General features: G+C 39.9%; 1 protein-coding gene across 1 annotated transcript in view; it reads right to left on the bottom strand.

The window, feature by feature from the left end:
* Window positions 1–13,517, bottom strand: part of FSIP1 (fibrous sheath interacting protein 1) — a 195,565-nt gene that overhangs the window by 147,927 nt on the left and 34,121 nt on the right. Inside the window, exons 5-8 of the mRNA XM_060164296.1 lie at window positions 12,829–12,927; window positions 10,658–10,782; window positions 9,066–9,176; window positions 1,067–1,225 (exon numbers count right to left, since the gene is read on the bottom strand). Coding sequence (XP_060020279.1) covers window positions 1,067–1,225; window positions 9,066–9,176; window positions 10,658–10,782; window positions 12,829–12,927 — 494 coding nt within the window. The remainder of the gene's footprint in view (window positions 1–1,066; window positions 1,226–9,065; window positions 9,177–10,657; window positions 10,783–12,828; window positions 12,928–13,517) is intronic.

The following is a 13,517-nucleotide window of genomic DNA, read 5'->3' on the forward strand; positions in this document are numbered from 1 at the left end:
ACTCTGATCTCAATCCAGAAAACAGTGGTTCCCACTCGCACCATACTGCTGTGTAAAGGGCTCAGAGGCAGCTGTGCCTGGCCCTTAGGAACATAATTTAAGGAAGCTGCGATGGCTCCATAAGGTTCCATCACGACCAAACTTTCTCTGGAACATCTTAACACTGAGCCTTTCCTCTGAAGTAGCTTCAACTGATCCAAACCCAGATCCCTAATCTTCAATTGACAGGTTGGAGAAAAGACTGACTATAAAGCAGAATTATTCCCTATAGGCTACTAATATTATTTAAATCTTCTTAAAAACCAAGAAAATCACATGCATCTAATATTGTACAGAAAATGATCTGGTGATATGTTTACAAAACTGGTAGAGGGTTAGTGGAATAACAAAAGACCAGCCATTTTCTCTTCAGGCAAAAACTACCACCCAACCCCAAACTAGATCCCACGAAGTACTGAAATGTTAGGGGGAGAAAGGAATTTTACTGCTCCAAAGCTGTGGTTACCCTTCCATTTTTCTTCACCCTCTGTTAGCTTTGTAAAAGAATATTTGAGGGAACTATCAAGAAAGGAAACATACTCATTTCAAAATTCTCACAGGAGAGAAGTTATCGACAGAGTGAGCTTCACTGCTTGCTAGTAAATCAAAGGAGCTAGAAGAATGTGTCAGAGTAAGGGACAGGTGACTGCCACCGCTAACACCTAGAACCAAATGAACAAAAAGAAGTAAAGCTCTCAAAGGACTAAGGAGTGCTGTATCTATTCTCTTCCCTCTCCTCTCTCCTGATCATGATCAAGCATAGCTTATATCATAAAGATATAACAAAATTAAAATAAATATTTCACCCCATCTCAGCAAATTACCAACTGAAAAAAAATGAATAGAAAGTGGAAACTGGCAAAGGAAAATAGACACTGTTGTAGAAATCACTATCACTGCAGTTGCAGCCACTGAAAAGGCAACTGGGAAGAAACCTCTTTAGTTAACAAGCAGATTGTCATATTATATGAACTAGCTTTAGCACACATAAACCTGAACAGCCTATGGGCTCTAGAGTTAAACATACCTCCTCATTCTGATGTTCAGGTCTTGGAGAAGAGCTGGAAATTGTTGGGTAAACGGCAGAAAGTTCTTGGAGTTTTGTATCAATTTTAGCAAGCTGCTCATGCTGGGTGACTGCAGGTGTGTATCCTTCTCCCGGGACCAGCCAGCCAGACTGATCTCCCTAAAAGGAAACAAGGATCACCAGGTCATTCTTATGCTACATTTCTTTTTCCAAAATATACCTTTCAGACCGCTACATCAGTGCTCCTCACAAAAACAAAACAAATATCAAAAAAACAGAATTAACTTGGGATAGTGCAAGAAAAAAAATTCAATAGTTTAGGGTTTCATCATCTGCCAACTCTGTGTAAAGTATCTGCTTACCTTTTGTAGGTGTTCTACCTGACGGAATAACTCTCTTAGCCTCACAGTCTGGGTCTCATAACATTCTCATTTCTCCACTTTGAAAAAAGTGGTTTGTGACATGTTGAATAAGGAAGAAATCATGTTTACCCTATAACGGACATGTTATTTTCAAAATTTGTCCCTGAAAAGTAACATAGACTCGGTTGTTTGAGTTTCATGATCATAACTGGTCATCTAGGGACTTCCCTGGTGGTCCTGTGGCTAAGACTCCACACTCCACATGCAGGGGGCCCAGGCTCGATTTCTGGTCAGGGAGCTAGATCCCGCACGCCGCAACTAAAGATCCTGCGTGCTACAACTTAGACCCGATGCAGCCGAATAAATAAATATTTGAAAAAAAAACCTGTTCATCGAACTCATTATTGAACTAACATTAGTTTCTTAATGGGTTAAAAGCCATTCATAACATTCATTCAAAATCCTCATACTGGGCTTCCCTGGTGGCGCAGTGGTTGAGAGTCCGCCTGCCAATGCAGGGGACACGGGTTCGTGCCCCGGTCCGGGAGGATCCCACATGCCGCGGAGCGGCTGGGCCCGTGAGCCATGGCCGCTGAGCCTGCGCGTCCAGAGCCTGTGCTCTGCAACGGGAGAAGCCACAACAGTGAGAGGCCCGCGTACCGCCAAAAAAAAAAAAAAAAAAAAAAAAATCCTCGTACTGAGTGCCTCCTATGGGGAGGCATTACACTGGGCACTGGTGATTCAATATGAATCTCACACGGTCCTGCCCTCAGGAGTTCTCAGTCTCTGGACAGCAAAGATTTTAACAAGGTGTGAAAAGTGCTGGTAAACCCAGGGTTCCATGGAGAACAGGGAGGGTCAACTAACCTCTGTTAACAGGAAGGGGCAAGGAGAAAACGTGTTTGGAGAATGCTTCCTAAAGGAAATAATCTTAGTAGCATCTTAGAGAAACAACACAATCGGCTGTGCACTTTAAAACTGGAGCAGGTGAGGGTGAGACTGGAGGCAGAAAATCCAGTTAAGAAGCAAAAGCCGTAACCTACAAGGAAAGTGATGAGCACCTGAAGTCGGAATGTTTCCTGGGAATGAAGCACACAGGACCAATTCCAGAGATACTTAGGAAGCAGAGTTTACAGAATCTGGAGACAATTTGATGGAAGAACGAAGGGAGGAGTAAGGATCAAGGATAAAAACCAAATTCCTGATTTTATCAGCTAGGGGGATGGTGGTCATAAGGACCAAACTAGGGAATACCAGAGACATGGTAGGTTTGAGGAGGAAAATGATGATGATGAATTCTGTTTGGGGCCTTCTGATATCCACAGATGTCCCCAGGATATCCACAGATTATGTTAGGTAGTTAAATATGTTTGTCTGAAGTTCAAGATAGAGACCTGGATTGGAAATACTTTGGACTCACCCATAATTCTATAATGGTTCAAACCCTTAGACCATGGGAATGGGTGAGGTCACAAAGGGAAGCATGTAGCACAAGGAGGATCATGAAGAACACTAAGAATAAAGGGGCAGATGGAGGGCAACACACATTTTGGTTTCATGACTCTAAAACCAGGGATCAAACCCTAAGTGGTAACCAGAAGAAGTACATGCAAAAACTTACGCAGAAAGACTTACACTGTCTCTTCCTGGCCCCAGCATCCAATCTCCCTTTCTGCTTCAGTGAAACCAAATACTGCATGAGTCTCTCTAGGGAACAGGTACCCACCAGACACTCCTTCTCCCTACCCACTGGCATCAAGAAGACAAGCAAATGACCTAGATTCAGCCAATCAGAAGGGAACACCCTGGACTTTGAGTCTTGAGGGAGAGAGAGAGATTCAAAGATGCAGGGAAAGTGGGGAAGTGATTAATGGTGACAGCAGTAGCAGTGAGGATCCAGTGTTGATAGCAGTGAAGGTGGCAGCAGTGATCATTATCGGGGGTGTCTGGTGGCCTCGGTGCAGCCCCAAACCAGACTGATTCTCAGGAGTTTCTAGGGCCATTTTTCTGCCTACCTTGATAACTGCCTGGTTTACAAGCCCGGTCCTCCAAACTTCCCACTATGTCTGTGAGCTACTCAAGTCTTCCAATAAATTCGTTTTCTGTTTTTTTAACCAAAATCTGCCTCTGTTTCTTGCAACCTAGAACCCTGACTAAAATGGTTTTTGCCATGTTACTTACAAAAAAGAGTAACTGCAAAAAGCCCAAATGTCTGAAAATAGGGAGAAAGGGAGACCACACTATATCCATATATGGATATGATACAGTAATAAACATGTTAAATATACTTGCAAGTTGGCATATGAAAGTTATACATAATTATTAAAAAAATACCTAACTACTCACAAATAAGAAACTCTGATTAATTTTTCCTAAATAAAAGTGATATAAATACTGTATGACCTAAAAGAGAAAAAAAGAATCAGACGAAAAAAAAAACCAATGGAATCAATGACTAAATATTGGTTAATAAATTTTAAATTCTTGTTTGAATGGAATTCTTTTTAATGACACTGGAGGTAAAAGAACATGGCAGATTAAATTCAACAGAAATTTAAATGTTTCATGCTTTATGCTGTTACAGAAGCAAATTATGTGTAACATGTAGTAGATGGTATGTGTGTTTCTGTCTAGAATTGCAATGTGGAGGAGTCCTGTCTCCCTAAGACAGAACCCAGGAAATGCTCTGCACCACCCTGCTTTACAGCTAGGGTTCACACCAGTAATGAGGGTCCTCAATCACACTCACCCATTCAATACTGATTTAGACGTGAGTAATTTAAGATCTGATGCAAAATCCATTTTGTTGGGAAGGGTGACAGTAAAGGCTTCCAGCATTGGGGAGAGCCATTAGTTGCAAGTGTGAGTTCCCAAACTGGGAGGAAATCTTTAAAAAATTCTATCTATCCTAGAGAAATTTAAGAGAATATTATATCCATACAGTCAAACATACCACTGTAAGGAACAACCAGCGGGCATGAGTTCTGTGGAATTCAAACATAACTATCATGTTAGTCATCCTCTTTACGTTGGATCTGTCAGAGACGAAGTGGCGGAGCACTCCATAAAGAAATGGGCACACAGACGCTTGAAAGACTACAGCAAATGTGAAGCGTGGCAAGAAGTTTCGTACAGTTTGAGAAAACAGTAGATCGGTCCCTTCCTCAAAGTATTCCTAAATGCTTCCTGCCATATTCACATCTTCCTCCACTACATCTCTATTCCAACATGTGCCACCACCTATATGGCTTCATAGAATCTCCGTATAAAATGTCTATCTCCCACATCAGGTAATAAGAAAGGACACTTTCTCCTCAGAGGACTTACAGAAAGAACTCTCAGCAAATATTAGTTTAAAAACAATAGTAACTGTAAAAATAACAACAACAATCTCAAAAGAGGGCTGCATAGCTAAGTAGCAGAATAGAGATGTTTGAAACCCAACTAGGAAAACCGTAAAATGAACTTATATGAGCAAAATGACAAAAAAGATAAAGATTATGAGAAAAATATTTTAAGACCTGGAGGAGAGATCCAGGAGATTCTATACCCATCTATGGGCTGGTACATTGACTGACCTAGTCCCCTTTTCCAATCTCCTCCTTTCTTGCCTTCCTCTGCCACAAAAAAAGAGAAAATGAAATACTTGAATCCCCAGTCTCGCTTGCAGAGCTGTATGAAACAAATGACTACGTGACAGCTTGGCCAGTGAGATGCAGGTGGAAGTCGTGGGGACACCACATCTTCCCAAAGGAAAAGGCAAAACTTCAGAGGAGTCTCTTTTCTCCTTCCCCTTCCCCCTTTCTTTCTGCCTGGAAAATTAACACATTACATATAGCAGCAATCTTGCACACCTAAAAACAAAACCACACTACAAACATGGGTCAAGAAGATCAAAAGACATTAGGTACTTATACCTGGATTTCTTGTTACTGAAAAAAATAAACTTCTTGCTGAAGTCACTGTTTATAAAGTTTTCTGTTACCTGAAGTCAATCCCATTCCCAACTGATATCCCACTTTATAGGAAGCCCAAAAGGAAAGAAAAAGAGATGATAGAAGGGAAGAAATAAGATAATTTTCTGCACAGAAAAAAGACTTGAACCTTCAGATAAAAAGGGCCTAACTACAAGGTACCATGCAGGAACAAAAATGTTTTTAAAGACACACATAAAATACATTCTGATAAAATCTGTGAACTCAAAAATAAAGAGAAAATCCTAGATGCTTCCAGAAAGAAAGGATTTTGCATCTAGGATTTACCTACCACCATTTGAAACTATCATTCAAATGAGGGAAAAATAAATTTTTGAATAGGCAAAGACTCAAAAAATTATCTACACACCATTATTATTTCAAGGAAATTTTTTTTTAATTCCAGAAGAATGACTCAGGAAAAACGATTTGTACAAATAAACAATTAGTTGAGCTTAAATACACAGGTAATGACGTGATTTAAAAATTTGGCTACTATTGAGAAAGATTCCTAAAATATAAGACGCATACTGTTTTGGGGGCTTCCCTGGTGGCACAGTGGTTGAGAGTCCGCCTGCTGATGCAGGGGATGCGGGTTCGTGCCCTGGTCCGGGAAGATCCCACATGCCGCGGAGCGACTGGGCCCGTGAGCCGTGACGGCTGAGCCTGCGCGTCCAGAGCCTGTGCTCCGCAACGGGAGAGGCCCACGTATCGCAAAAAAAAAAAAAAAAAAAAACAGGAAAAACTTCTGGGCTTCCCTGGTGGTGCAGTGGTTAGGAATCTGTCTGCCAATGCAAGGGACACAGGTTCGAGCCCTGGCCCGGGAGGACCCCACATGCCACGGACCAACTAAGCCCGTGCACCACAGCTGCTGAGTCTGAGCTCTAGAGCCCACAAGCCACAACTACTGAGCCCACGTGCCACAACTACTGAAGCCCGTGCGCCTAGAGCCCATGCTCCACAACAAGAGAAGCCACCGCAACGAGAAGCCCGTGCACCGCAACAAAGAGTAGCCCCCACTCACCACAGCTAGAGAAAGCCCGCGTGCAGCAATGAAGACCCAACACAGCCATAAATTTATTTATTTATTAATTTATTAAATAAAGGGAAAAACTTCTAACATCCTGGAACTAAAATTCCAGGTGATTTCAATACATTCTGGAGGAGAGGAAAGGGGAGAAGAGGGAAATAAAAGCATACCAAAGATCCTTTCCTGTTAAGATATAAGATTTTGGAGACTAATTAATTACTGAAGGACCTCCAGAGAGGAATGCAGCCCCCTGCCAACACTGATCCTAGGCCAGTGAGACCACTTTAGATTTCTCTCCAGAACTAGGGGGAAACTGAGGTGAAGAGAAATAACTTCCCAAGGTGACAGAACTGAGAAATGATGGATCCTGCATTCTAGCCCAGGTGACAACAGACTGCCAAAGCCAGCACACACAACCACTCTCCGCTACCACCTGCAGTGTCTGGAGACTCCATTTCTACAGACCACAGTGTCCGCTGTGAATACATAACCTGGAGGAATATATACCAGTACAACACTGGCCTTTCCTGGAGTAGGAATGATAGAGAACTGTTATTTTTTTTCTTTTCATCTGAATTTCTAGCTTCTCTTGACGAACTGGAGGATCCAGGCAGCCCTGGGCAGGATTTCCATGCAGCAGCAGCCACGGACCAGCACGCTCTCCCCCACTGGCTACAGATATTGCTGCACGTGCTCTGCTTTTTACCCAGAGCAAAAACTACCCTCTGAACCTACACGTCTTAGGCTGGGTTCCCTAGATCTGGAACCTGAGGCAGAGATTCTTGTTTAAGTGACTTAGTGGGGGGATGCTTTCAGGATTAGGGGTGTGAGGGGAGCAGGCTAGGAGAAGGAAACAAAGCTAGGCGAGGATACGGTCTCAGCTGAAGACTGGGTGACCCCTGGGGAAGAGGCGGAGGACAAACTGCAGGGCACAGCTAATCCCATCTCAAGGTGAGGGGATGTGAGGGGAGGCGGGGGCTGCTGTCCTGAGCTGGTCAGCTCCCATTTAGCCCAGGGCAATTCAGGGAAGGAGGCAGCTGTGCACCCTTGGCACAGGGCAGGGGGATGGATGCACACACGTGCCAGGTAAAAGGGATCTGGGCAGGGTGCCAGCAGCATTTATCACATCATCTCTATTAAACATAGGGGAATAAAAACTAGACGACAAGGCTAAGAGCTTCAAGGCACACAGGAGAATGTATTTCTTTGTAGAAGTAAGAATATTACAATAGCCAGGTCATGGAAGCAACCTAAATGTCCATCGACAGACGAATGGATAAAGAAGTTGAGGTACATATATACAATGGAATATTACTCAGTCATAAAAAGGAACGAAATTGAGTCATCTGTTGAGACGTGGATGGACCTAGAGACTGTCATACAGAGTGAAGTAAGTCAGAAAGAGAAAAACAAATATCGTATATTAACGCATGTATGTGGAACCTAGAAAAATGGTACAGATGAACCAGTTTGCAGGGCAGAAATAGAGACACAGATGTAGAGAACAAACGTATGGACACCAAGGGGGGAAAACCGTGCTGGGGTGGGGATGGTGGTGTGCTGAATTGGGCAATTGGGATTGACATGTATATACTGATGTGTATAAAATTGATGACTACTAAGAACCTGCAGTATAAACAAACAAACAACAAAAAAACTAATACTAAACTTTCTGTGGGTTATTTGTATGGAAATATGTTAATATAAATGTTTCAGATATTACATGAAATTTCTAAAAATCTTATATGTTCTGATATAATGTTATAAGAATTCTAGTTATTACTTTAAAATGTATATCTCAGAAATAACTTTAAAAAATAAATAAATAAAAAGAATATGGCTATAAGTTTAGTATGCAAACAAGCACAAACGCTGAGCCACTGCACTCCTTATGTGCCTGTCTGGGCCCTATAAATGCCTGCATTCGCACCCTGGATTCACGCTTTTCCCCTCCTTAGACTCAGTCTGTGCTCGCCCCAGACTCTTCACGGAACTAGATGCCCAGCGGTACCTGGGCAGGAGCAGGATGGTGCTCTTCAGGATTACTGAAGACTTCGCTAAAATATCATGGAACCAGTTCAGGGATAATAAGAAATGTCCAAAATAAAAGGATCCAGAGAAACACAATTCTATGTCATCAATGACCAAGCCCATCACATCATAGGCAGAGGTTATTACTGTGAAAGCCAATTGTCGTCACTCTTATAATGACATAGGAGAGTCAATAATGAATCGGCAAGAATAAATTGGAAAATTGAGATAAAAATAAATTTGTAAAACGGGATTTTTTTTTTTTTTTCTGCGGTTCACGGGCTTCTCACTGTTGCGGCCTCTCCCGTTGCAGAGCACAGGCTCCAGATGCGCAGGCTCAGCGACCATGGCTCACAGGCCCAGCCACTCCGTGGCATGTGGGATCCTCCCGGACCGGGGCACGAACCCATGTCCCCTGCATCGGCAGGCAGACTCTCAACCACTGTGCCACCAGGGAAGCCCAAAACGGGATTTTTTAAAGTCAGAAATATTGTTCCATAATTTGAAAAATTACTATAAATTTATGCTAATGGGTCAGTAACATGATTAAAGAAATAAAAATTAAGAAGTGTAGAGCTTGTGGAATATCAGAGTTTACTTACCTCAGAACTGGACAGCCCCGAATCACTGTTATCCAAGTCCTTCAAAAGTTCAACCAGCCTTTTCTTCTCTCTGTCAATCATAACTACTGGTTGTCCTGAATTCTTGGCCAACTACAGAATGTATGAATGGAAAATATTAAATACTCAAAGCAATTCATAGTTCAGGAAAAATAAAAATGGGACCTGAGGCTTCTACAATACAGAAACACTAAGGTAAAATTTGTGAGATTAGGCATTTTCATTTGCTAGGTAATTTTACTTTATGCCAAATTTTTGATAGAGGTCCATTCTCCAAGCAAAGATATTCAACCATTTCAACAAACATTTTATTTAAAATTAAAACATGGGCAGTTTGCAAACCTCTCTTTATATAATATGTATCAATGCAAAAACATATTTGCTGAGACATTTGGAAGGAATCTTACCACTTCCTATGTGGCATATATTCACTAAATGAAACTGCTTTTAAATTTCAAGAATATCATATCAGGAGTTTAAATAAGATTCAGTTACTATTGTTAAAAGGGAAAAAGGGAAATATATGGTGGAGCTGCTGTCTGTGTCAGCAAGAACTTGGATATGGGGAAAACCTTACTGCTCTTGGAAAATTAAACACTAAATCAACATACAATGAGCCAGCACAAAGAGACAGAGCAAGCTGGAGAAGGTCTCCTTCAGATCATACAAAGATGGAGCACAGAAAAATCGAGAGTCCCAGAGGTCAGTCCTCACAGCAGCAGGCTGACCCATGAGTCCAGTCTGCCTGGAAAAGACGTGCTAATTGTGGAAAAAGCATCAGGCTTGAACTATGAAGAATTACTTAACTCTCTCCTCTTAACACTTCATACTCACCAATATAGCTTTCTAGTGACCTAACTGCCTGAGTGGTTTGCCATGAGCCTCTGTCCCATACTTACATTTCTTGCTATAAATTAATTCGCATTCTGGTCTAATACAGGAGTTCTTCTGCCCTTAGTTAGTCTAAGTCTGCCTTAAGGACAAACCAAGTGAGACCACAGGGCCTGTAAGACCAAGGTTGAGCCCCTAAATCAGGGAGCTAATCAGAGCAAGAGACAAGGTTGCCAGGAAGCTCTGCTAGAGTTGGGCGGAAGGGGCAGGGGCAGTGGGAGACAACCAGTTGGCCTCTCCAACTCTGCCAGGAGAATTTTCCATTCAAATTTCTAAATGCACCAGTTATAAAATCAGTCTCATTACTTTAATAAAACAATTTTAAAATTGATTTTAAATATGCAATTTAAAATCTGGGAAACACTGTCCAAAACTATTTTCTAAATAAATGTTTTTCAAACTGCAGGAACCAGATTCATTTCTGCATAATGAAACAAATGTAGTAAGTTGCAGCTAGCAATTTTAAAAGGGGTAGGATGGGATAGAATAGGATAGGATGGAGAAGAAAACAGTGAAGTTAAGTACTGGCTCATAAAACTTTTCTATCAGTTGTATATAGTGTTTCAATTACATACACGTGCATCATGGTCAAAAAAAATATTTAATGACAATGAACACAACTATTGCCATGCTTGCAGCTCACTTCATCCCACATTCTGCCTTCTAAATTTCTAAGTACATACCTCAATGTTTCGCTTAATAAAATCCTGGCTGTGTTTACCCCTGAGCTCAATCTTTTCTGTATTTGAGAAAGGTTTCTTTTCTGCTTTGATCAATGACTCATTTCTTTCCACACCATACGTAAAATCTAATATTAAGAAAGTTCAAAATTTTTTCAGAATTATAATTGTCCATTATGCTAAAATTTTACCTTAAGCATATATTAGGATATATAAGAAATAAAACACACATAGAAGTACTTCTAAATTCCAGATCCAGAAACTTAATACATACAGAGATTTTTTTTTTTTTTTTTTTTTTTTGGCTGTGCCACACGCCTTTCAGGATCTTAGTTCCCCAACCAGGGATCGAACCTGTGTCCCCTGCAGTGGAAGCGCAGAGCCCTAACCACTGGACCACCAGGGAATTCCCCAGAGATTTATTCTTAAAAAGATAAATGTGTTCCCATAATTTGCCATGAATTTCTCATAAAACTTCTTTTGTTATTCATTATCCTGTATCAAACTTCTTATGCTGATTCCTTTGGAATCATGGGAAACACAAAAAGAACTTCAAGTGATATATGTAAAGGAGAAATCTCTGATGTCATGGGAATTTTAAAATATATTTTATTTTAGTCTTTATATGAAATAAAACTTTCCCTAAAGACTAGAGTCATTACCCGCTACTCTATTAATTTGCCATCACCCTCTCAGAATAAACTTTTTGTTCAAACCTGTCTTTTAAGCAAAGTCTGGGCATAAGTGTCCTGGATGTTCCACATCCTATCTGCACAAATCCCTAAAACCCATTTCAATTTATCAGTTTTTCTCAACCTTTGAAAAGAGATTTGAGTCAGCCTCTGAGTTGTTCAGACCCTGAGTACTCAAGACAAGAGTAAGAAAAATACTTGTGGACTCTTATCCCCTTTATAAAATATCTTGTTTTCATTGTAGTCACATTTAAAGCATTTTTTAAAAAATTATGTGAATCCTTCATTAAAGCTCTAAAAATACACAGAAAGAAGAGTCTTCTTAAATGAGAAATGGAGTCCACCTTACAAAATAGGATAAATTGCCATATTAAAGTCCAACAGAAAAAAACACTAGCCAGTAGCTCAATGCAGACAAGGCTTACTTAAAAGTTACCTTTGTTTTATGAGAGAGGTTACTTCAATAAAAAGGATTAAGGGAGCTAGTCAATTGGTGTATTTACAGCTTATTATCAAAGATTCAGTACAAATTTCATAATTAAAGAATAAATGTTGATAACACTAGCTGAAAAGAACAAGGAAAAGGGTGAGATCTCTGGATTTAATTTCTTTTCGGACAAAAGAAAAGTTTTACTTTTCTATCCTTTATAATTGGGGTTTTATTCTTTAATCAATAACATGATTTTTTTAAATAAACTATCAATAGTTAAAGTATGAGTTACTTTTCTGGTGAGTGGCCTTCTTAGATATAAAATATATAACTTTTTCCCATAATCCAAATTGTATACAGTCTTTTAAGTTGAAATATGAAGTCTATTCATTCAGTTGAAGTTTCATATTCTCTTAAACAATACAACATTAAAATAAATCAAATTAAATGCATCTCTGTCTACATTTATAATAGTTTCTTTAAAATATACTTTTAATAAATTGTAGGATTAAACCTTAGATTGTCTGGTAGGAATTATCTCCCTAGAAATGTCCTCTTCTCTCCATCCTGGTAGTGATCCAGGGTAGAAGCTGCCATGTTCCTATAGTGACCCCAACCCTTGCTAGGTTGGATGAGTTGGTTGAACCAAGGGTGGGCACCTAACCCAAGACAGATCAGTTGGTCTCTTCTCTAGGATTTAGGAATTGAATTGCCCTCTCAATGACTAGCCACAGGATATGCTCTTGGGAATCAAAGAAGCTGTCTACCAGCCGGATTCTTTCCATAAATTTTCTTTTTCACTTAAAGCTAGGTTTCTATTACTTGCAGCCAGATCTTCTTTAGCTCTTTATTATACAAAATTTCAATCCAAAAGTAGAAAGACTGGTATAATGAACCCTCAACAACTAACTTCAATAATGACCAATCTTGTTTCATCTATAACCTCACCTACTTCCACTCACCACTGAATTAAATCACATCAAATCGTTTCATCTGTGAATATTTCTACATCCTGCTAGTATCTTCTTGTGACAGTATGTAAAATCACATACCTTTATTGACATTCTGTATACAGTTTTCATAGTCTTCTGGAGGGACTTGAGTGTGAAACACAGAGAAAAAGGTATCTTCGTGCTCATAGCAAGAAGGATCTATTGATTTAAAAATCACGTGTTCAATACACACAAAATAAATAAGGAATTGTTTATGTGAACAGTTGTTTTAAAAAAGATAAGACCTAATGTTCTCTGCAATATTCCTCAATTCCCTCCACACACGTTTTTTAAGACAATGTCACTTTCAAAAAAAAAAGACAATGTCACTTTCAGGTAGAAATGATAATCATCTTTGTACACATGAGCCACTCAAAACAGAGCAATCAAGATAATCAACAGAATTTCCCTAGAACTTCTGTGCAAAGAGGATGTACAAGGTTGCACTAAAATATCACATTAATTAACTGGAGATAATGTACCCAAAGTCTAATATTCTTAATACGGAGAATGTACACACTGCATAACTTTGTGTTTTTATTTTAGATCCCCAAGGTTTAGATTTCAGATATAGGGTCAGTCATTAAAATAACAGAATGTGTTTCAGAGAGAAAACTGGGGAGACACTTAGCAGTTAGCCTTCTTTTCTTTTATTTATTCTCTTGGGATAATACCCATAAAGAAATTAGGAAATTGTGGTTTTTAACTCTTTTTGTTTAATGTAATCTGTTTCATGTTCTACTAGCTAC

The sequence above is a fragment of the Lagenorhynchus albirostris genome, chromosome 1 (genome assembly GCF_949774975.1).
Source record: "Lagenorhynchus albirostris chromosome 1, mLagAlb1.1, whole genome shotgun sequence".
Taxonomy (NCBI): Eukaryota; Metazoa; Chordata; class Mammalia; order Artiodactyla; family Delphinidae; genus Lagenorhynchus; species Lagenorhynchus albirostris.